The 24,114-nt window shown below is 43.3% G+C and overlaps 1 protein-coding gene across 7 annotated transcripts in view; it reads right to left on the bottom strand.

Annotated features, from left to right (window-relative positions):
• Positions 1-9,050, bottom strand: part of LOC123335130 — a 76,503-nt gene extending 67,453 nt beyond the window's left edge. For 2 of the 7 annotated variants that reach the window (XM_044947872.2, XM_044947871.2), the window contains exons 1-2: positions 8,342-9,043; positions 2,129-2,224 (exon numbers count right to left, since the gene is read on the bottom strand). In XM_044947872.2, coding sequence (XP_044803807.1) covers positions 2,129-2,224; positions 8,342-8,668 — 423 coding nt within the window. In that variant the 5' untranslated portion in view covers positions 8,669-9,043. Of the gene's footprint in view, positions 1-2,128; positions 2,225-8,341 lie in introns of all 7 variants that reach the window. The other 5 variants (XM_044947868.2, XM_044947870.2, XM_044947869.2 and 2 more) reach the window with 5 other exon arrangements.
• Between the last annotated feature and the right edge of the window lie 15,064 nt (positions 9,051-24,114).

Genomic DNA, 24,114 nt, shown 5'->3' with positions numbered 1-24,114 from the left:
TCCTCATAAAAATTGGGTGAATGTTTTAGGAGGTCTCTGCCAATTTGCCTGATTATTGAGTTAGGCTGAATAACTAAAATGAAAAACTTGGTAATACCTGATTTCAAAGAAGGGTCAGATAAGAAAACTCTGGGACAGATTCTGAACATCCCCAGATCATCCATTCCTGAATATTTATCAAATGCCCGTTATGGAGCAGATGCTGCTCTAGGACCTGGGAATAACGGCATGAACGCAAAAGACAAAGTCTCTGCTCTCAAAGAGCTTCCATTCTGGTGGAGGGAAGCCACAATAGAGGAGGTGATAAACGTTGTACAGAAGAAAAAAGCAGGGTAAAGGGGATAGAGGCTGATGACCATGCTGCTAATATTCATTCGTTTATTCATGCATTTCCAAGAGCTTACTAACCATTCGCCACAAGCAGACTCCATACTGAGACGCACTGATGGAATGAAAATAGACATGACCCCTGACTGTAGGGGTTACTTACTCACATGGGAGAAGCATATGATCACTTAAGTAAAAGCGAAGATGTTGACCTGTAGTAGGTGTGATAGCAGAATGGCACAGGTCCCAGTGAGAGCATCTTAGGGAGCTCAGGAACCTGGGATGCAGTGGGAGAAGGAGGAGAATCCTTGGTAAAAAGCAGACCATGTGCAAAGGCTGGATCACAGACAGCAGGCCAGAGGCAGAGTAGGGAGATGGGAAGCAGAAGGAGGTGGGGGGGAGTGGCCCTTGCACGGCACTTCCAGCCACAGGAGGTCCTTATCCTCTGAGGAGAGCACCACACCAGGGCCTTAGGCAGAGGAGTAACATGGTTGGCTGTGTGTGTTTTTAAACGATTACATTGTGTGGTAGACTGAATAATGGTCCCGCCAAAGAAGTCAATATCTAAATTCCCGGAAGTTATGACTATATTGCCTTACAATGACAAAAAGAGCACTGGAGATGTGATTAAGGATCTCTAGATGGGGAGATTATCCAGGTGGACCCAATGTAATCACAAGTGTCCCTGTAAGAGGGAGGCAAAGTGAGATTCAGAAGATGAGTGTTAGAGTGTTGCAGCGTGAGAAACACTTGTTAGTTTTAGAGGTGGAGGAAGGGTCTATGAGCCAAGGAATGCAGGAAGCCTCCAGAAGCTGGAAAAGTCAACAGAATGATTCTCCTCCAGGAGCTCCAGAAGGAAAAGAGCACTTCTGAAAACTTTGCAATGGTAACATAATAAATTTGGATGGTTAAAAGCTACTAATCTTGTGTTCATTTGCTATAGCAACAATACACTACTACACACTGGCTTCTGTAAAACACAGATTATAAGTAAGGGGAAGTGGAGGCAGGGACCAGCTGGAGGTCACTGTGTCCCCCAGACAAGAGATGTGAGAGCCTGAACCACAGCAGTGGCAGAGAGGTGAAGGGGAACAGAAGGACCTCAGGAGGGGAGGTATTTGCCAGTCAAGTTCCAGACATTACTGGAATGCTGAAGCAGGCTTTCTTTAGGCTCAGGACCTGCCCGGCTCACCCTAGGCAGAGCCCACTACCCTCTGTAGAAGGAGGAAGTTTGCACAGGGGGGTAAGACCACCTCCAGACACAGACACCATTTGCTCACTTGACAGGGACCTGTCAACCCCTTTCCCACAAAGAAGTCCAGGGACTTCCAGGAACATGCTCTAAGAAGTAACAACCTAGGAATTTCTACCAGTAAAAAAGTAGCAAGTGTTCCGGCCAAACATGAGGCCTTGCTGTGAACCTTTTTTTCTTCCTAAGAGAGATTTTGTAATCCTGGAAAGGAGGCATTTAAAATTTAAATACACATATCTTAAACCCAGGTGAAACACAAACATGGTTTTACCCAACATGTAGAAAATTCATGGTCAGTAGAATAATGCAGAAGTTACAGAAAAAGAATAAAGGAGAAACTAGGAGACCCTCTCTCACCATCTCCTCCATTCCTATCTAACGATTCAGACCCGCTAAGAAAGTGGGATTCTAATTTGGCCCAACCTAATAGGGCTATTGAGAAGAGGGAATTTTAGATATGTTCTGTTTTACGCCAAAAGTATAAATATAGACACACTAAGAAGAAGAACCTTGGAGGACACTGAGTGGTGACAAGGAAGTCTTGCCAACCTGCTGCGGCTCTGCAGGCCAGAGACCCGGCTGGATGCTTGGAGCATTCACACAAGGACGCAGGAGCGCCTGCAGACGGCAGAACACCAGGCAGTCCTGGGGACGTTCCAATGGGTTCATTTTAAAACACTTATTTATATAAACTGTTTTTCTGTTGACAAAAGTGACATGTTTATTACTGGAAAAAACAAACATTTCCTGTAGTCCCAATGGTTCAGAGGTAACTTATTTGTAAATATTTCTTCCAATAATTTTTGAGATTCTCACACACAGACATACATACAAACATACACTTTCTAACAATATTAGGATACTGTGCACAGTTTTCTTTGGCAACCAGCTTTGTTTTATCTAATAGTATATAATTTTTCCATGTCATTAAATATACTTGTAACAGTTGGCAGTATTCTATCACTATTTTTCCATGGTATCAAAATCTCTTAATTAATCCCTAATTGCTGGACAACTAACTGGTTTCTAACTTCATGATAACAGAAGTCAGACTGGGAGGAACAGCCCCATCTATAAGAAAACCTCCTCACTTAAAATCTGTGTCTGAAGCTCAGATTATTTCTTAGGGTCATGTTTCACACCTTTCAGCCATCCATACATCACTATTATTATTTTCCCATAATTAAATGTCATATATACTGTACTTAACATTTCTCTTTAAATCAATTCATTTCTACCCTTAAATAAATGTTTTAAAAGCAAACCTTATTTACTACTGTAAATGGAAAGCCAGCATTAAATGTCATAAATGAAGACAGTCATAAGAATAAATACAATGGAAAACACAATGGTGTCATGAAAATATAGTTGATATTGCTATCCCTTTGCTCATCCTTTCATATCAAGTGGGATTAGGAAGGCTTAACACGGTGTTAAAGACATACTAGTCCCAAGCTGAGATTTTTCTCCTTCCCTTGATCAGAAGATTGGAAAAGAATCGACCAGAGGAATAACTTTCTCGCCATGGGAGTCAGTGTTACGTGATGCTGCAAATATACCCCACCTAGAATTACCCCGTACCACCTGAAAAAAGCCCAAAGGCAAACATGTTTTAGGATACATGCTGAAAGTAGAATTACTGGGATAAAAACATATGGACGCTTTAAGAAGGTTTTGATAAACTCCATCCAAGTTAGTTTTACCATAGTTTTACTATTAGAGTGCCTGATTTACTTCACCCTCAAATACTGTCATAAACAAAAATGTTAAGCTTTGTAGTGTAAGATACTCAGCAGCTGAATTTTCAAAGCTATTTTCATATTCCTCTGGCCAGTTTCTGACGCTGGGGGGAAGGCAATTATGTAAACCTTCGGCTAGTGATATTGCAAAACTGATACCGCACTTGGTTTAACCAAGCTAAAGTAAACGCAGTAAAATATGAGGAAGTGACTTTAGCATTTGCAAATTTTAGAATGCTTTTGTTCTGGCAAAGGTCAAATAAGGATCAGAATAACATGGATTCACATAATGCTTCTGAGAAATAAAGAGACCCAGCGAGGCACTACTGTTGAGACACAAATCACTAAAAATTTTCAGTATGTCAATCAAAACTCTAAAATAAATATATGGTCAAGCCTTCCTATCTTGGTGTGATAGGTAATTGCAAATATGTTACAAATTAATGCAATTCTTAAGAAAAGACTTATAAAATAGAAAAATAAAAATGTATTTTGAAGCATGAAGAGTTAATAACAATAAGAGGCTTCCAGATTATTTCAATAATTCTCAGGCAGACACACACATGTGCCTGTGGGAGAAGAAGAGAATTAAAAACATGCTAAAATGTTGCTTATGTTTGGGATGAAATTGGAGATTTTAATTAATTTTTAGCATTTGTAGGAAAACGTTTACCTACGTTTAGGGCTCCTAATAGGATACAGAATTCCAAGTCACTGAATGAAATGAAGGAAGGAAAGAATGGAGCTAAAGATACCTTGATGATTTCAGATGTCATAAGAAAAAAGAAACGATATATAAATAACACAACTCAGTAACAAAATACAATCAAATTTTCCAAACAGATATGAACAGACATTACTCCAAAGAAGATATACAAATGGTTAATAAGCACATTAAAAGATGCTCAATATCATAAGTCATCCAGGAAGTGCAAATTAAAACCACAATAAGCTAGAAATTTACACCTGCTAGGATGGCTATAATAAAAAATATACACAAGTGTTGGTGAGAATGCAAACAAATTGAAACACTCATGCCCTGCTGGTAAGAATGTAAAATGTTGCAGCTACTTTGGAAAAGTATGGCAGCATGGCAGCCCCCTCCAGTATTCCTGCCTGGAGAATCCCATGGACAGAAGAGCCTGGCAGGCTACAGTCCATAGGGTCACAGAGAGTCAGACACGACTGAAGTGACTTTGCATGCGTGAACCGGAAGTTTAAACACAGACATACCATATGATCCAGCAATTCCACTTTTATTAATAGGTATATACCCAAGAGATGGAGAAGGCAATGGCACCCCACTCCAGTACTCTTGCCTGGAAAATCCCATGGACGGAGGAGCCTGATTGGATGCATGCAGTCCATGGGGTCGCTAAGAGTCGGACACGGCTGAGCGACTTCACTTTCACTTTTCACTTTCATGCATTGGAGAAGGAAATGGCAACCCACTCCAGTGTTCTTGCCTGGAGAATCCCAGGGACGGGGAGCCTGGTGGGCTGCCGTCTATGGGGTCGCACGGAGTCGGACACAACTGAAGCGATTTAGCAGCACACCCAAGAGAAATGAAAATATATGCTTACACAAAAATTTGTATGTGGGTGTTCACGGAAACATTATTCATAATAGCCAGAAAGCAAAAACAATCTAAATGTCCACCAACTGATGAATGGATAAACAAAATGTAGTATAGTCACAGGATGGAATATACCGGGCAGTAAAAAGGAACAAACTACTGATACATGCTATAATGTGGATAAACCTCCAAAAGATTACTCTAAGTGTACAAAGCCAGTCACGACAAACCACATATTGTACAATCTCATTTATACAAAATGCCTGAAAAAGGCAAGTATATAGAGGCAGAAAGTAGATTAGTGCTTGCCTAGGGCTGGAGAGGGGAATATTAAGGGCTGCTGGAGAGTGATTGCTAATTAAGTAATACAAATGTTCTAAAATTAGATTATGGAGATAGTTACACCCTCTGCAAATATATTATAAACCACTGAACTGTATCCTTTTAATGGGTGGATTTTATGGTATGTAAATTATATCTTAATAAAGGTGCTAATAATAAATGAAGACCATAAATGAAGTTAACAGATGGGTGACCAGACTAGGGGATGATTTATAACACTGCCATTCCATGAACGATTAACAATTTAGTGAGCATACCAATATATAAGGGTCAAAATGACAACCAGACAGAAAAATATCAGAAACCTAAAGGAACAGTAAATGAGACAAACAGGCAATTCACAAATGGCAGGACACTATGATGTGATGCTCCACTAAATCAGAAATGGAGTTCTGCTTTAACCTACTAGTTTGACAAAAAAGTTAGTAAATTAGATAATAGTAAGTGCTGGCAGTGGAGAAAGCAATGGCACCCCACTCTAGTACTCTTGCCTGGAAAATCCCATGGACGGAGGAGCCTGGTAGGCTGCAGACCACGGGGTCGAGAAGAGTCGGGCACGACTGAGCGACTTCACTTTCACTTTTCACTTTCATGCATTGGAGAAGGAAATGGCAACCCACTCCAGTGTTCTTGCCTGGAGAATCCCAGGGATGGGGAGCCAGGTACGCTGCAGTCCATGGGGTCGCACAGAGTCGGACATGACTGAAGCGACTTAGCAGCAGCAGCAGCAAGTGCTGGCAGATGATGGAAAAGGGACCCTACACGCACTCCTGATGGGAGAAAACTGATGAAGCCATTCTGCAGCACAAAGCAGCAGTTTTTAGTAAATGACATCATACACATATTCCAAAATTAGCATCTATCTATCCATCTATCTGTCTCAGAGAAGTTCTTGCTGGAGAACACATGGCTTTCTGGTGCAGCACTGTTTGTGGAAGCAAGGAGATGAAGATCACCTAACGTCTATTCCCAGGAGACTGGTTAAGAACTTGTGGTGTACACTCTTGATAGAAAAGTACACAACAGCCAGGACTAATGAATTAGACTCACATATATCAAGATGGTTTGACTTAAAAACATGGAAAAAAATCAACAGTATGAGGGAATTATAGCAGTCCAGTGGTTAAGACTTCTTGTTCTCACTGCCAAGGGTCTGAGTTCGATTCTTGGGAAGTAAAATCCCACAAGCCACACAATGTGGCCAAAGAAAAGAGAGAAACAGTATGAGATTTATAGCACGGTGGCTTTTGTTCAGATAAGTACAACAAGAGCAAAACATGACATACCTTTCAAAGACACACATTTTCTGAGAAGATATAAGGAAAGATGTAAGAACAAATATGTCACCATGCCTGCCCAAGTATGCAAGCATGGGAGGGAGGGTGTTGAGAAATGGAAGATAAAAGGAGGAAAGAAATAAAACAAAATGACTCTAAACAGACCAAGGATTATAGTGTGCACCATTAACTGAAGAATACGAGCAATTTAGTTCTGAAGTCCTGACATCCTACGGAAAATAAAATCCCACGCATTATTTTCTTCTGAAAAACGTAATGAAGTTCATCACATGCTAAACCAATGAGTAATAAAGCCAGGAGGAAAGAAGGCAGTGGGGAAGATAGAGGCTTGCCTGATCTTTAGTGGAGTCATTCCGTTTTCACCATCATGGAAGCAAGAACCTGGCATGGTGAAAATGCTGTGGATGGTGTCTACTACAACCCCCTCCCTCTCCACCCACAGACAGAAGAGGAAAGGGAGAGAACCATGCATTACAGCTTAAATTTAGTTAACAGGAGAGAGAGAGGAGAGAGAGACATTATGGAATTCCGAAGAAAAGGAACAGCTTGTTGAAAGTACATCACACAAATCAAAGAATCTGATTTTCTGGCTCATGATAAAGGTGGTATTTTCTAAAAGGTGGTGAATTCTCACCACCATCCTGAAGCAGAGTACAAAAGAGGAACTCCATGTTTTAAAAATTAGGAAGGACCTATATCTGTTTTCAAAGTTAAGGTTATTCAAGTTTTCTTTCAGTAATGGGTGTTATGATCAGATACATGTGATTAGACTAGACAAAAGTTGACTAAAATGGGGGTGGTGTTCTTGGTATTGCCTACAGAAACCATCTTCACTCAAATGTTAAATCAAGTGCCTGCAGATTTCGTCACTTTACTCCTAACATTTAGTGTCTTCCCTCATCTATACAACTGGTTTGCATATATATTTTTTCTTGCCAGGGAATGGGGGGGCACCCAAAAGCAGAGACTGTCCCAACAGCCTTGAGGAGGAGCCCAATTCTGAGCGGGCATACAAGATCTGGGCGTTCATCTTTCACCCTTCTGTTGGCGGACTCTGCACAGAAAGCGTCCTTGTTTGGGATGCACTGAGTTCCTCACTGCACCCATCTCTGACCGTTTCTGCCAGCCGTGGATAGGGGCTCCTGTAGAGTCAGCCCCTGTTTTCACCTGGACAGAGCCTTGGGAAGTGGGTGGCATCCTGGCCTAGCTCTTCTCCATACCTACGACGAAAAGAGACTAGTCGCAAGCTTCCCGGTTCAGGGTGCGCTTGGAGGGAATCCCAAGTGCGTGCAAGTGCACCAGATCTGAAAAACTTGGCCAAACAAGCGAGGTTTGGGGCCGCGTGCGGAAACAGAGGAGTTTGATAGGTAAGAAGGGGTAAACTATCAATTCCTCCCTGCTGGGCTCAGGTGAGACACTCTTCTCAGCATTTTATATACATCCTCCCACTTTGATTTTCATCGAAACTCGGTGGGGGTGGGGGTGGGGCGGGACGGGGGAGGGTCGGGGCGGCATTTTACAAAAAAGAAAATGTGTGCTGGGAGGGGTGGCCTGGCTTGCACCCGCCCCACCTCGACCTCAGGCTGCCAGATCCTTGGCACGTTAGTCCGAGGCTCGCCCAGGTCTTCCAGCCCGGCCTGGAGGACCAGAGCCCCGAAAGCCCCAGTGGTGCCGCATCTCAAGCCCTCTCAACCCCGCGGCAAGAACCCCCAGCCGGGCCCGCCACGTCCAACTGCCTCCTGGCGTCCCGCCCGCGCGGTCCGCAAGGAGGAGCCCGCGAGGCGACCGCGAAAGGGGCTGCGCTTACCTCGCCGGGTGCGGGCTGAAGCTCCGGCTCGCCCGCTCCAGGCTGGCCGCCCCGCACGGTGCGCCCCTCGCCCCGACAGCTGCCGCGCAGGCTCTGGACACTGCCACTTTCATTTTCCTCAACGCTCTCGGCAAGAAAGCGAAAGCGAAAACGGCCGAGAGGCGGGCCCGAGTGCGCGGAGAACGAGGAGCGCGGGCCGGCAGCCAGAAGCGGGGGCCCCAGGCCTCGGGTCTGCGCACGGCGGTCCCGGCGGCGTTCCGGCTCGAGCCGCGTCCACCTGAGACCCCGATAAGCCAGCCCATGGCGCTCGTCGCGGCGGCGCAGCATGCCCTCGCCCGGCTACGCGGCCCGCGGCGCCTCGGTCCCCTGGCGCTGCTTCCCTCATCTGCCTTTGGTTTCAGCGCCTGCCGGGGCCTCGCGGTTGCAGGCGGGCCCGAAACCTGACTGCCCGCGGCGCTTCGTGGGTTTCTGGCCTGAGCAGGCGGGTGCCGGCCTGTGTGGCCGGGAGCACGTCACTGAGGGGTCCCCGTGGGAGGCGCTCAGGGAACTGGGGCGGGTTTCGCTCGCAGACCCCAGGGGTCCGGCGCTCCCCAGCCCAGACATGCGCACTGGTCCCTCGGCTGAGCTGGGGGCACCAGCAAGGCTGACAGCCGGGTCCTGATCGTGAGGTACCAGGCTCTTCATCCTGGGTCAGCGGAGAACGAAAAGTCAGTGATGTCTGTGAAATGAGGGACGCTTCGTTTGATAAGGAAAACAGAAACTGCAAGTTTAAGGTTTGGACCCCCTGGCCTAAGTGGTGCCCATCAATACCCGAGGATTTAGAGATTCCAGGTTCGGTCAAGCACAGATTCTCGCACTTTTTGGCTGTGTGATTTGAAGCAAAATATTTACTCCGTTTAGCCTTAGTTTATTCTCCTGTAGGATGGGGATAAAAACCATACCTACCTCAGGGTTGTGGGAATTAAATTAAATGATATAAGGGAGAAAATACTTGGTATTTTCTATTAGGCTCTAGGTGGGTTTTGTGAGGGCAGCGATCAAGTTGTTTTCCTGGATGCTTGATAGACATTCTCTAATGGTCAGCTGAAAAGCGGTCGTTTTCAAAGTTTGAACCATGTTATCTTGACTTAGAAGAATTGAGGGGGAGGGGGAACACTGCAGTCTTTTTGGAGGGCACCTCACACTGAGCCTGCCGATTAGCCCCTGTAATTATGCCACTGCTACAAAGTTTGACAGAAGTCTCTACAGCTTTGTCCAGCATCAGCCACTGACATCTGAAAAATAATTCTGTAGGCACTTCCATGACGGAGAAGGCAATGGCACCCCACTCCAGCACTCTTGCCTGGAAAATCCCATGGTCTGAGGAGCCTGGTGGGCTGCAGTCCATGGGGTCACTAAGAGTCAGACGCAACTGAGCGACTTCACTTTCACTTTTCACGTTCATGCATTGGAGAAGGAAATGGCAACCCACTCCAGTGTTCTTGCCTGGAGAATCCCAGGGATGGCAGAGCCTGGTGGGCTGCTGTCTTGGGGTCGCACAGAGTCGGACACGACTGAAGCGACTTAGCAGCAGCAGCAGCAGGCACTTCCATAGAAACCAAAAAACACTGTCAAGACTCCATACTCTAAACACAATTTACCATGGGTTTCTTTGGTGTTTTTGTCACAGAGTGGTCTGATAACTGGAACAGAAAAACAAACTGCTTAATCTGCCAGAGTCACTTTGGTTTGCCTGGGTGTAATTTAGGCAGTTCCCTGCACGGAGGCCTTCATCGGTGACTGATGTTGTGGCTTTGTATGTGTCCTGGCAGTGTTTCCCCCAAGAGCAGGTGGGGAAGTGGGGCAGGCCAAATGATGACCTTAGAAAAACACACATCCGGCCTCCAGAAGATGATGCTTTTGGTGTGTGCTGCTGCTAAGTCACTTCGGTCGTGTCCGACTCTGTGCGACCCCATAGACGGCAGCCCACCAGGCTCCCTCATCCCTGGGATTCTCCAGGCAAGAACACTGGAGTGGGTTGCCATTTCCCTCTCCAATGCATGAAAGTGAAAAGTGAAAGTGAAGTCACTCAGTCGTGTCCGACTCTTAGTTACCCCATGGACTGGAGCCTACCAGGCTCCTCCATCCATGGGATTTTCCAGGGAAGAGTACTGGAGTGGGGTGCCATTGCCTTTGGTGTGTAGTATGAAGTAAAAAGCAAAAAAAAACAAAACAAAAACAAAAAACAGCCTCAGAGCCTCTCCTTTGTTAGAGGGCGATGATTCTTGACTCTGTAACAGCAAAATAGACCTAAATCTTCTTCTGCATAAGAAATATGTCTGGGAGATAGGGGGCAGGGAAAAGAGAAGAAAAGACACTCAGAGATAGAGTCAAATCCTGGCTTTTTATAGATGTTACCCATGGAAACCAGGAGGTGCCAGGAGGTGAGGGCTAGCCTGGAGTCTTGGTGATTTCCCAAGGTCTAGATTTGGTCCTTGACCTTTGGGATCAAAATTTTCATCTCTTCAGTGTTCCAGCTTTGATTAAAAATCAGCGAAGTATAAAATCAGAATGCAGACTTACTGATTTCATTAACTATTTGCTAGACACTTATGTTAAGTATATTTCATCTATAGACTCATTTAATCTCTCTACAGTCATGTGGTACCTTGTGATATTTTTTCATTTGAGGAAAAAAGATGAAGGAAATGCCCAAGATCCCATAGTTAGGGTGTATATAAGTGGTAGAGTCAGGGTTCAAATAAAGGTCATCTGATTCCAAAATCTGGAGCCTAACTGTTCCTGTAAGAAGCAAAACTGTCCAGAGAACTGGACTCTCGGGTTTTCCTAATGAATGCATTATCTTCTCCTAAGTGTGCAATTTGGAGCCTAATCATTAGAAAGTGGGTTCTTGAGCTTGACAGAGAATCAGAAGAGTGAATTATCTGCTTTAAATGATTAATGATAACAGCCTTAGGTAGTCTCTCCTATGTCTTCTTCCACACGAAAGATCACATGACCTGCTGGGAGGACTGGGCACTCATTCCTGCTGGCCTGGCTGGCCCTTCTCCTTGGGATGGTGCCCGATCGACCCTCAAATTTTATTTATGCTTCATGGGCTGCTCCTTCTCAGATGCACACGTTCCTTTTTTAGATAAAATAAGGCCCTACTGAATAACAGTATTGGTAGGCCTTTTAGGTCCTGGAGTCCTCCTTTCTTTTTATGGAAGCGTATCTTTGCTCTGATTGACTTGACTTATAATCTAATTGTGTGTTCCAACTCTTTGGGGGTAACTCACTTTATTTTCTTACCCTCCCTGACCTTCTAAATCTAGAATAAAATATTATGCAATAGCAAGTTCTGTAATAAGCACTTTATCCAAGCCTGCAGTGCTCATCAATGAAGACCCAAAAATCTAAGTCCAAGGTGAGAGCTCAGAAATTTTATCATGGTCAGAGAGTAGGAATGGAAGTGGGGATGGAGATAATGTAATGTAGCTAGCTGCTACTGCTAAGTCGCTTCAGTCGTGTCCGACTCTGTGCAACCCCATAGACGACAGCCCACCAGGCTCCCCTGTCCCTGGGATTCTCCAGGCAAGAACACTGGAGTGGGTTGCCATTTCCTTCTCCAATGCATGAAAGTGAAGTCGCTCAGTCGTGTCCAACTCTTTTTGACTCCATGGACTGCAGCCTACCAGGCTCCTCCGTCCATGGGATTTTCCAGGCAAGAGTACTGGAGTGGGGTGCCAGTGCCTTCTCTGTATGTAGCTAGAGAACAATATAAATGGAAATAGATGGTTAGAAAAGAAAATACCTGGTGTGTGATTCAAATAAAAAGTGAAAAAAATTTTTTTTAATCTTTTAGATACTTCAGTCATTCAAAAAGTGTTTTGTGGCAACTACAAAATGCAGCCACTCTGCTAATCCTGGGGATTCAATAATGAGTGAAAATAGACAGTCTCTGCCCTCAGGAAACACAGTTTAGTGATGTAGTCAGACAATCAAATGGTCAGTCAATTATAGAATACTGTCCTAAATGTTACAAAGGGAATTTGATTCTATGAGTAGGATTTGAACTTCCCTGAGGGGAGGGAGAGAGTCAGAGAAGTTTGCTTAGATGAAGGGTTGTTTGAACTGGGAGGAAGAATGAGGATTAGTTAACTGTAAAGGGGGACAGGGTTGGAGAAGAGATAATCAGTGAAAGAAAGCATGTGCAAAGGTCCCAAGGCAGGAAAGAACCAACCTGGAGCATTTGAACCATTATCTATCTGATACCCCAAAGGGTCAATTGAGCAGTTAGGAGAACCCAAGTCCCAGGAGGCTGGAGAGCAAGGCAGAAGCCATATCAAGTAGAGCCTTGAAGGTCATGCTAAGGACTTAGGTCTTTATCCCATGAGCACTGATGTTGTTTAAGCAAGGAGTTATATCATCAGACTTGTGTTTTGGAAAGATTATCTGCTGTGTGGTGAATGGGTTGAAAGATGGTCACCAGTTGGGAGCAAGATGATGGTGGTAGTGGTAGAGGAGATGGAGAGCAATAGACAGATGTGAGACCTGTTTAGGAGATAAAATGGTCTAGGAATATACCAATGGATTGGGTCACAGAGATAAGAGAGAAGGAGACACCAGGCATGATTCTCAGGTTGCATAATTGAATAAATGGTTCTGGCAGCCATGTAAGTATTCAGCTCTCTCTTCAAGAGCCCCTTCTAGGGCTTCCCTTGTGGCTCAGTGGTAAGGAATCTGCTTGCCAGGGCAGGAGACATGGGTTTGATCCCTGATCCAGGAAGATCCCACATTCTGCGGAGCAACAAAGCCTGTGCTCTAGAACCCAGGACCCACAAATATACGCCGACATGCCTCAGCTACTGAAGCTGGGTGCCCTAGAGCCTGTGTTTCACATGAAGAGAAGCCACTGCAATGAGAGTAGCCCCCGCCCTCTGTAACTAAAGAAAAGCCCTCTCAACAACAAAGACCCAGCACAATAAAAAATAAATTAAAAAAAAAAAAAGCCCCCTTCTACGATAAACATAGCTGTGAGTCTGTAACCACTGCACCTTCAGATCCACTGAAGTGTTCACACAAGGCCTCACACTCTGGTTGCTACCAGTCAATGAACCATCACAAGGCGGGTTCCAGAGCCAGGCCATTTCTGCCCAAGGTGGGACTCCAACAGCAAATCTGTATTCTGGGACATCCCGTAAGTGTAGCCAACACTTTCCCAGAACTGCTTTGCAGTCTGAGGCTCTTTCTACCTAGTCCTCCTTCCTTTGCTCTCCTCTTTCATAAGGCGACATACCTGCATGTCATCTGAGTCTCTCTGCCTTTTCTCGCTCCCTCTCCTCTTAACCCTTCATGAGCACTTTCCCCGTTAAGCTCACACGTTTAATTCCATCTTGCCATCTGCTCTAGGAGGACTCAAACTGATACAACAGTGCCCTTCACTGAGCTGGAGAGTCTGGAAAAGGACCCTATTTTGGAGGACTTTGGTTCTGCCCATGTCCGATGAGGTGTCAGGTGGGCAGGGGACCTCTCTATCCACTTTCCCATTCATAAGATATATTTTGCTCTACTATTAAACTATCAGCTGTGTCCTCTGTGTGAGCTGGTATCTTCTTTATAAAATGTTTGTTCCATGGATAATCTCCAAACCTCAGTTTAGAACTCAGTCCTGTAACTATTGGTCTCTACAGAAATCTGACCAACCAACAGCAAAAATATCTTTCAACCTTCTTGAGGAGGAGGCAAGAATCAAAAAATAGAAAGAAGTGAGCAATTATTCTTGAACAATCTAAGGTAAATTATTTTTCTATAGGTGACCCTGGTTTTCTGGGAAAAAGAAGTCTTTTTAATAAGTGTTCCCAAAGGGAAAGACATATATTTGGCAGTACAGATGGAAATTTCTGTCATTCTGTGCGAAAAATAAGTTAGCACACCAAAAGTCACTCTTGCTCTGATATCTTTCTCCCTGAGCAAGTTTCCCTTGGAGAGCTTGGTGGCATAGGATGAGCTGGCCATTGAGAATGCCTGTTGGAGTGAATCACCTGTCAGAGGGCAGAGCTCTTTAGGCCCAGCACTGGCTTATCCTACTGAAGCAGGCTTGAACACAAATCATGACTACTATTGCGCTTTCTCAAAGGACAAACAATTCCTTCACTAATCCCAGACCCCAGAAAATCCATACCCATCTCACTGTGAAATGTGGAGGCTGACAGCAGATGACTAAAAAGAAAAAGACGTCTGTGTGAAGTATACATATTTCTTGAAATATATTTTCCTGAGAGGTCTGTCCTTCATTAAGGAATGAATGAGTAAAAGTATTTGTTGAAAAACAACCAAATGTAAAGTGAATGTACTACTTAAGTACTTTAGGGTTAAAAGATCTGTCTTTCTCTCCCAAAGGTAGTTATAATTCCCTTCATGAAACCAAACAGAAAATAAAGATTATTTGTAGACTCACAAATTACACTGGAGGGAGGAGAAATAGCAATATTGTTATCAACACAAATTTAGTTCTGCTACTTACTTTACATGCACGATCCAATTGAATCCTTATAAAAACCTAATGAGATAGGTTAAAATAGACCACCTATTCAATAACTGGGGAAACTGAGTCTCAGAATGGTTAAGTGAGTTGCTCAAACTTACAGAACTAGTAAGTGGAGAAGCCTACTTTTGGATCTCAGGGACCACATATCTGCTCTGGTGTGGACACTTAGCTGTAGCTGTAGTGCCTCCCAGGAGAGGATGTGCTTTGAAGTAAACCTTGAACATGGGTGGAATTAGGATAATCAGAGAGGAAGGAGGACAATGTATATATGAAGGCAGGAGTGACAAAAAGAAGTGTAAAACTGAAAGTCTGTCATATCAGGAGTTGAAGTACATTAAAACTTGTGAAAGCTTGGGAGTGGGTGGGAGGAATTCAAAAATACTGAAAAGTACACAGAAGAAAACAATCCATCCTCATTTTCATCTTGCACATTTACTTCCAGTTTTGTTTTTTAACTAAAACTACTTGAAAATTTATACATGCTCGTTATAAGAAATATAAACACTGTAGCAAATACCACAATAAATGTGTTAAAAGCTCCACAAATCCTTCTCTCTAAAAAGTATTACTTCTAATATTAGGAAAATATTATTAGTTTTGCACTTATTCAGACAGAAGGACGAATGGACAGAATAGTTTTCATTTGTACTTCTCTTACTAGGAGAGAGGTACAGAATCTTCTCATAGGTGTAAAAGTTATCTCTAGGGGCTTCCCAAGTGGCACTAGTGGTAAGGCACCTGCCTGCCAGTGCGGAAGACATGAGAGACTTAAGTTCGATCCCTGGGTCGGGAAGATTCCCTATAGAAATGGCAACCCACTCCAGTATTCTTGCCTGGAGAATCTCATGGACAGAAAAGTCTGGCAGGCTATAGTGCACAGTGTTGCAAAGAGTCAGATGCAGCTGGAGTAACTTAGCACACACTGGAGTAACTTAGCATCTGCCACAGTGGTAAAGAATCTGCCTGCCAATGCAGCTTTGATCCCTGATCCGGGAAGATCCCACATGCCACGGAGCAATGAAGCCCATGAACCACAACTACTGAGCCTGTGCTCTAGAGCCCAGGAGCTGCAATTACTGAAGCCTCAGTGCCCTCAAGCCAGTGCTCTGCTACAAAAGAGGCCACCACAATGGATACTGCAACTAGAGAAAAGCCTGACAGCATTGAAGACCCAGTACAGCCAAAAAATAAAAGTAAATGTCATCTGTATGTCAATACAGATTGTTTTTATTTCTTGAGCAATTTTCTATTGGGGTTGTTGATTTCTAATTTTTTATTCTATTATTGTAGTAGATCTTTCTATACTTGGTAAATTAGCTCTTTGTTATATGAGGTGCAGACATCCTGGAGAGTGAAGTCAAGTGAGTCTTAGGAAGCATTTCTATGAACAAAGCTAGTGGAGGGGATGGAATTCCAGCTGAGCTATTTCAAATCCTAAAAGATGATGCTGTGAAAGTGCTGCACTCAATATGCCAGCAAATTGGAAAACTCAGCAGTGACCACAGGACTGGAAAAGGTCAGTTTTCATTCCAATCCCAAAGAAAGGCAATGTTAAAGAAGGTTCAAACTACTGTCTACTTGCGCTCATTTCACATACTAGCAAGGTAATGCTCAAAATCCTTCAAGCTAGGCTTCAGCAGTATGTGAACCAAGAAATTCCAGATTTACAAGCTGGATTTAGAAAAGGCAAAGGAACCAGAGATCAAACTGCCAACATCTGTTGGATCATAGAGATAGCAAGGGAATTCCAGAAAAGCATCTGCTTCATTGATACGCTAAAGCCTTGACTATGTAGATCATAGTAAACTGGGGAAAATTCCTGAAGAGATGAGAATGCTAAACCACTTTATCTGTCTCCTGAGAAACCAGTATGCAGGACAAGAAGCAACAAGAAGTTTGAACCAGACATTAAACAACAGACTGGTTCAAAATTGGGAAGGGAATATGTCAAGGCTGTATATTGTCACCCTGCTTATCTAAGTTATATGCAGAGTACATCATGTGAAATGCCAGGCTGGATGAACCACAGGCTAGAATCAGGATTGCTGGGAGAAATATCAACAACCTCAGATATGCAGATGATACCACTCTAATGACAAAAAGTGAAGAGGAACTAAAGAGCCTGTTGGTGAAGGTGAAAGAGGAGAGTGAAAAAGCCGGCTTAAAACTCAGCTTTCAAAAAACTATGATCAGAGCATCCCTTCCCATCACTTCATGGCAAAAAGATGGGGAAAAAGTGGAAACCGTCACAGATTTTATTTTCTTGGGCTCCAAAATCACTGTGGGTGGTGACTGCAGCCATGAAATTAAAAGACGCTTGCTGCTTGGAAGAAAAGCTATGACAAACCTAAACAGTGTATTAAAAAGCAGAGACATCATTTTGCTGACAAAGGTCCATATAGTCAAAGCTATGGTTTTTCCAGTAGTCATGTACAGATGTGAGAGTTGGACCATAAAGAAGGCTGAGTGCTGAAGAACTGATGTTTTCAAATTGTGGCGCTGCAGAAGACTCTTGAGAGTCTCCTGGTCTGTAAGGAGATCACACCAGTCAATCCTAAAGGAAATCAACCCTGAATATTCACTGGAAGGACTGATGCTGAAGCTGAAGCTCCAATAGCTCCAACAGCTTTGGACACGTATTGCAAAGAACTGACTCATTGGAAAAGACCCTGATGCTAGAAAAGATTGAAGGTGGGAGGAGAGGGGACAACAGAGGACAAGATGGTTGGATGGCATCACCGACTCAATGGACATGAATGAGCAAGCTCCAGGAGTTGGTGATGGACAGGGAAGCCCGGTGTGCTGCAGTCCATGGGGTTGCAAAGATTTAGACACGACTGAGCAACTGAACCAAACTGATTCATTGGAAGGGCTGATGCTGAAGCTGAAGCTCCAGTACTTTGGCCACCTGATGTGGAGAGCCGACTCATTGGAAAAGTCCCTGATGCTGGGAAGATTGAGGGCAGGAGGAGAAGGAGATGACAGAGAATGAGATGGTTGGATGGCATCATCACCTCAATCGACATTAGTTTGAACAAACTCCAGGAGACAGGGAAGGACAGGGAAGGAAGGACTGGCGTGCTGCAGTCTATGGGGTTGCAAAGAGTCAGATAATGACTTAGTGACTGAACAACAACAAAATATGAGTTGCAAGTGGATTCCTTTAGCAATGGGCTGGATTTAACTTTTAAATAATTTCCTTCAAAAAGGATTTATGGGTACTTTATTGCTTGAATTTTGTATTTGAGAATGTTTATTTCCATTATACTTGAACAATTCTTTTAAAATTAATTATTGTGGTAAAATATATGTAACATAAAATTTACCATTTTAACCATTTTTGAGTGTACAATCAGTGGCATTAAGTACATTCAAATTGTTGTGCAGTCAACACCACCATTCATCTCCAGAATGGTGATGGTGTTTTTATCATCTCAAGCTAAAACTATTTACCCATTAAACAGTATTTTCCATTACCTCTTCCTCCTCAGCCGATGGTCACCATTATTCTGTGTTTTGTCTCTATTAATTTGACTATTCTAGGTGCCTAATATAAATGAATTCATATAGTATTTGTCCTTTTGTATCTGCTTTATTTCACTTAACAGTGTTTCTATGGCTCAGCCAGGCTATAGCATGTCTCATAATTCCAGTCCTTCTTAAGGCTGAATAGTATTATGTTGTGTATACATACCACAGTTTGCTTATCCACCCATCTGTTAATGGAAACTTGGGTTGTTTCCACCTTTTGTCTATTGTAAATAAGACTGCTATAAACATAGTTGTATAAATATGTTTAACTGTGCGCTCTCAATTTGTTTGGGCTTATACCTAGAAGTGGGCTTCCCTTGTGGCTCAGCTGGTAAAGAATCCACCTGAAATATGGGAGACCTGGGTTCGATCCCTGGGTTGGGAGGATCCTCTGGAGAAGGGAACACCTACCTACTCCAGTATTCTGGCCTGGAAAATTCCGTGGACTGTATAGTCCATAGGGTTGCAAAGAGTCAGACATGACTGAGCGACTCTCACTGTCACTTTCATACCTAGAAGTAGAGTTTCTGGATCATATGGTAATTTTGTTTGTTTGTTTGTTTGTTTTTTTGAAACAATGGCCATGTTGTTTTCCATAGTAGCTGTACTATTTTATATTCCCACTAGCAATGCACAAGGGTTCCAGTTTCCCCACTTCCTCACCAATGCTTAATATTTTCTGTTTTGTTTTTAATAACAGCCATCCTATTGGGTGCGGAGAAGGCAATGGCACCCCACTCCAGTACTCTTGCCTGGAAAATCCCATGGACGGAGGAGCCTGGTAGGCTGCAGTCCATGGGATGGCTAAGAGTCGGACACGACTGAGCGACTTCACTTTCACTTTTCACTTTCATGCATTGGAGAAGGAAATGGCAACCCACTCCAGTGTTCTTGCCTGGAGAATCCCAGGGACGGGGGAGCCTGGTGGGCTGCCGTCTATGGGGTCGCACAGAGTCGGACATGACTGAAGCGACTTAGCAGCAGCAGCAGCAGCATCCTATTGGGTGTGAAGTGGTATCTTATTGTGGTTTTGATTTGCATTTCCCTAATGCAAATCTTTTCATGTGCTAACACATGTTTCATGCCTAACACATCTTTTCTTGTGCTTATTGGCCATTTGTATATCTTGTTTGAAGAAATGTCTCCTCAAATCCTTTGCCCATTAAAACATTTTTTTAATTGTTGAGTTGTCAGAGTTCCTCATATATTTTGGATATTAACCCCTTATTAGATATATGATTTGCAAACATTTTTTCCCATTCTGTAGGTTGCCTTTTTATCTCTTGGTAATCTCCTATACCAAGGACAAAATATTGGGCGATACACAAAACTTACCCTCCCCAACTTGACTGAAATATAATCAACATACAACAGAAGTTTTTCATTTTGATGAAGTCCAACTTATCTATTCTTTTGTTGCCCATACCATCAAATGCCAAGCTTCCCTGCTGACTCAGTGGTAAAGAATCCATCTGTTAATGCAGGAGACCTGGGTTCAATCCCTGGGTCGGGAAGATCCCCTGGAGAAGGAAATGGCAACCCACTCTGGTACTCTTGCCTGGAAAATCTCATGGGCGGAAAAGCCTGGTAGGCTACAGTCCATGGGGTAGCAAAGAGTCTGACATGACTGAACAACTTCACTTCACTAAGTTAACCCTACTGGCCAATGCAGGAGATGCAAGAGACACATGCTTAATCACTGGGTTGGGAAGATCCCCTAGAGTAGGAAATGACAACCCACTCCAGTATCCCTGCCTGGAAAATTCCATGGACAGAGGAGCCTGGTGGACTACACAGTCCATGAGGTCGCAGAGAATTGGACACAACTGAGCACACACCACACACACATACAAACACACATCCAGTTTTGGAAGCACCATTGTTGAAAAGACTGTCCTTCCCCCTTTCAATGGTCTTGCCATCTTTTAAAAAAATCCTTTGACTATGTATGTGAACCTTTGTTTCGGGGCTCTGTATTCTGTTTCATTGGTCTATATATCTGTCTTTCTGCCCGTACCACAGTGTTTTCATTACTGTCAGTTTAGTTCAGTTCAGTCACTCAGTCATGTCCAACTCTTTGCAACCCCATGAATCGCAGCATGCCAGGCCTCCCTGTCCATCACCATCTCCCGGAGTTCACCCAAACTCATGTCCATCGAGTCAGTGATGGCATCCAGCCATCTCATCCTCTGTCGTCCCCTTCTCCTCCTGCCCCCAATCCCTCTCAGCATCAGAGTCTTTTCCAATGAGTCAACTCTTTGCATGAAGTGGCCAAAGTACTGAGTTTCAGCTTTAGCATCATTCCTTCCAAAGAACACCCAGGACTGATCTCCTTTAGAATGGACTGGTTGGATGTCCTTGCAGTCCAAGGGACTCTCAAGAGTCTTCTCCAACACTACAGTTCAAAAGCATCAATTCTTTGGCGCTCAGATTTCTTCACAGTCCAACTCTCACATCCATACATGACCACTGGAAAAACCATACTGTAGCTTCATTTTATTCCTCTCACTTAGGCTACATTTTATTTCTTCTTCTTGCCTAATTATTATTATGGTCAGAACTCCCTGCACAGTGTTGAACAGAAATGGCCAGATGAACATCCTTGTCGTGTTACTGATCTTAGGGGATGAACTTTCAGTTTCACCAGTGAGTATGGGATTAGCTATGGGATTTTTATAGAGGTCATTTATCATATTGAGGGAGTTCTATTTCTAGTTTGTTGAGTGTTTTGTCCTTTTTTTGTCTGTGTGTCAAGAAAAGGTGTTGCATATTATCAAATGATTTGGGGTTTTTTTCAGCTGTGTAGTTTGTGGGATCTTAGTTCCCTGACCAGGAATTGAACCCATGCCCCCTGCAGTGGAAGCACGGAGCCCTAACCACTGGATAGTTTGGGAATTCCCTGTTAAATGATTTTCTGCATCAATTTATATCATCATTTTTGAAAACCTTCATTCTATTAATGTGCTGTATTACATTGATTGATGTTTGTACATGAAACTACCCCTGTATTCCTGGGATAAATCCCACTTGGTCAAATATGTAATCCTCTTATTATACTGCAGAATTTGGTTTGCTGGTATTGTGTAGAATATTTTACATCTATTTTCATAAGGGATATTGATCTATAGATTTCTTCTGATGTCTTTGTCAGGATTTGGTCTCAGAATAATGCTGGCCTCATAGAATGAATTAGGAAGTGTCTTCTACTTTAGGGAAGAAGTTGAGAAGGATTGGTGTTAATTCTTTAAATGCTTGGTAGATTCACCAGTGAAACCATCTGATCCTGGGCTTTTCTTTGTTGGGAGGCTGTTTATTAATTCAAAGTGTGCTCCGATTTCTTCTTAAGACAATTTTGATAATTTGTGTGTTTGCAGGAATTTGTCCAGTTTATCTAGCTTATCTAATTTGTTTGCATATGATTGTTTATAGTATTCTCTTATTGGTAGTGATTTCCTCACTCTCATTAACACGGTCTTTTATATTTATTAGCTAGTTCCAGTTTATCTGTATTCTTTATTCTTTCACGTTTTTGTGCTAGTGTTGTTCTTTCATTTCAGCCCGAAGGACTCCCTTTAGCATTTCTCATAGAACAAGAGGTCTCACTTCTTTTTTTTTGACCATGCCTGGCAACATGCAGGATCTTAGTTCCCCAGCCAGGGGTCAAACCCACGTTCCCTGCACTGGAACCACAAGGGAAGTCCCAAGCAGGTCTCACTTTTTTCAGAGTGATTAGCCTTGTTGTCCATCTTCTCCATTTCATCCATTTGTTTTCTATGATAGTTGCCACAAATCTTTGAATACAGAAGTAGAGACCTTCACCCAGTTTGCTATTTGTCAGATGTGGGAGTAAGTAGAGACTATTTCAGATGTTGATGACTTTTTATTCATAGTATGGCTGAAGAGTTGAGGGGCAATGTTAGAATCTTCTATTTATTTCCTTCCACCAGTTTCTAAAGTGTATTAAGTTATGCTGCTTTCTTGTTTGGTTCATTTTGGTGAAAAAAAAAACCTCATAGGTTTTTACATTTTAATGCTGTTTTTGTTTCATCTAGGGGAAGGCAGTTTTAAGATAACATTTCTTTCTTTTTTTTCAGAACTATTTTGCTCATAATCAAAGGTTACATGATTATGAATAAAATAGTTCTGAAGGCTCAGTAGACCAGCCTGGGAAATACTGATACCGCTGCATGCATTCAGCAAACTCTCCTTGATGTATAAGGTGTATTTCCACACCTTCCCTATGCATCCGTGAAAAGAGTTTCTCATATGAGACTCCTGGGGTGAAGAGTCAGTCCGGTTCTTGGTTCTTGGCTGTTGCTTTCTTGCTGGTCCAGCAGAGAGATGATGTCCCAATGTCTCTGGCAGCCTCTTGCACACCTGTGCTTAAAATGAAAAGAAAGTGAAAGTGAAGTCGCTCAGTCCTGTCCGACTCTTTGCGACCCTGTGGACTGTAGCCCACCAAGCTCCTCCATCCATGGGATTCTCCAGGCAAGAATACTGGAGTGGGTTGCCATTTCCTTCTCGAGGGGATCTTCCAGACCCAGGAATCGAACCCAGGTCTCCCGCATTGCAGGCAGACACTTTATCCTCTGAGCCACTAAAGAAGTGCTTAAAATGAGGCCCCTTCTTCCCAAAGTGAGACCTTCTGGGGTGGGTCTACCTAAGACTCCAGGTAGCTATGATTTCTGCTGAGAAACCTCTGATGTGTCATCCTGGGCGTCTTTTCTCAATCTCATGAGACTTTTATGAGAATCAAATGAAAACATAGATGTATTTTTCCAAAGTGCTTTTATAGAAATGGCACACAACATAGGGTATTGTTAGTTCTGAATTGCATCATGCCTCTTTCTGTCACCTTAAAAAGTCCTTTAGGTGGGGAACACACGTACACTCATGGCTGATGCATGTCAATGTATGGCAAAACCTACTACAATATTGTAAAGTAATTAGCCTCCAATTAAAATAAGTATTTTAAAAGTCCTTTAGGAAAATAAGTTAAGTGACAAACACCCAGGAGAAAGATTTCTTGTGCTACTTACCACCTGACAGAGAAGACCCTCTGCCCAACATGTTCACCATCATTATTCTAGGTGTTAAGCAGACTAATTCTCTTTGGCAAATACTAGGCTTCTGGAATTTAGGAGAGTGTTTAGGGAAGTCTGGAGGCAGGAACTATTTGCCAAGAATAGGAAAACAGTATAGGGTACACTCCTGTTTTCACTTTGATCTGTGGTAGAAAAATTTTTATTATTTTTAATATCTGAATTATTCCTCCACTTCCATTGCTCTTTTGTATTTCTATGGGCTTCCCTGTGGTAAAGAATCTGCCTACAATGCAGGAGACCTGGGTTCAATCCCTGAGTCCAGAAGATCCCCAGGAGAAGGGAATGGCAACCCACTCCAGTATTCTTGCCCGGAGAATTTCAAAGAGCTGGACATGACTGAGCAACTGAGTACACACACATACACAACTGCACAGAGGCACTGGTCTTATGCTGCACTTGCAGGGGAACCCAAGCTAAGACATTTGTGCAAGAATTCTGGCTGAGTCCGTAGTCAACAGAGTGAGGGTCTCTAGTACACGGGGATTAAATCTTAGCTTTAGAGACTAATTATAAACTTCTGTTAGAATTAGTCCAAGCTGACACAGAGAAAAGTCACGTGAAGGTGTGGTATGACTTACCAGACTGAAAATAAAATTTGTGGGCAATTA

This window comes from Bubalus bubalis, chromosome 9, assembly GCF_019923935.1.
Source record: "Bubalus bubalis isolate 160015118507 breed Murrah chromosome 9, NDDB_SH_1, whole genome shotgun sequence".
In the NCBI taxonomy this organism is placed as follows: domain Eukaryota; kingdom Metazoa; phylum Chordata; class Mammalia; order Artiodactyla; family Bovidae; genus Bubalus; species Bubalus bubalis.
Note: the sequence above shows the minus strand (reverse complement) of the source record. Positions and strands in the feature narration are given on the sequence as shown.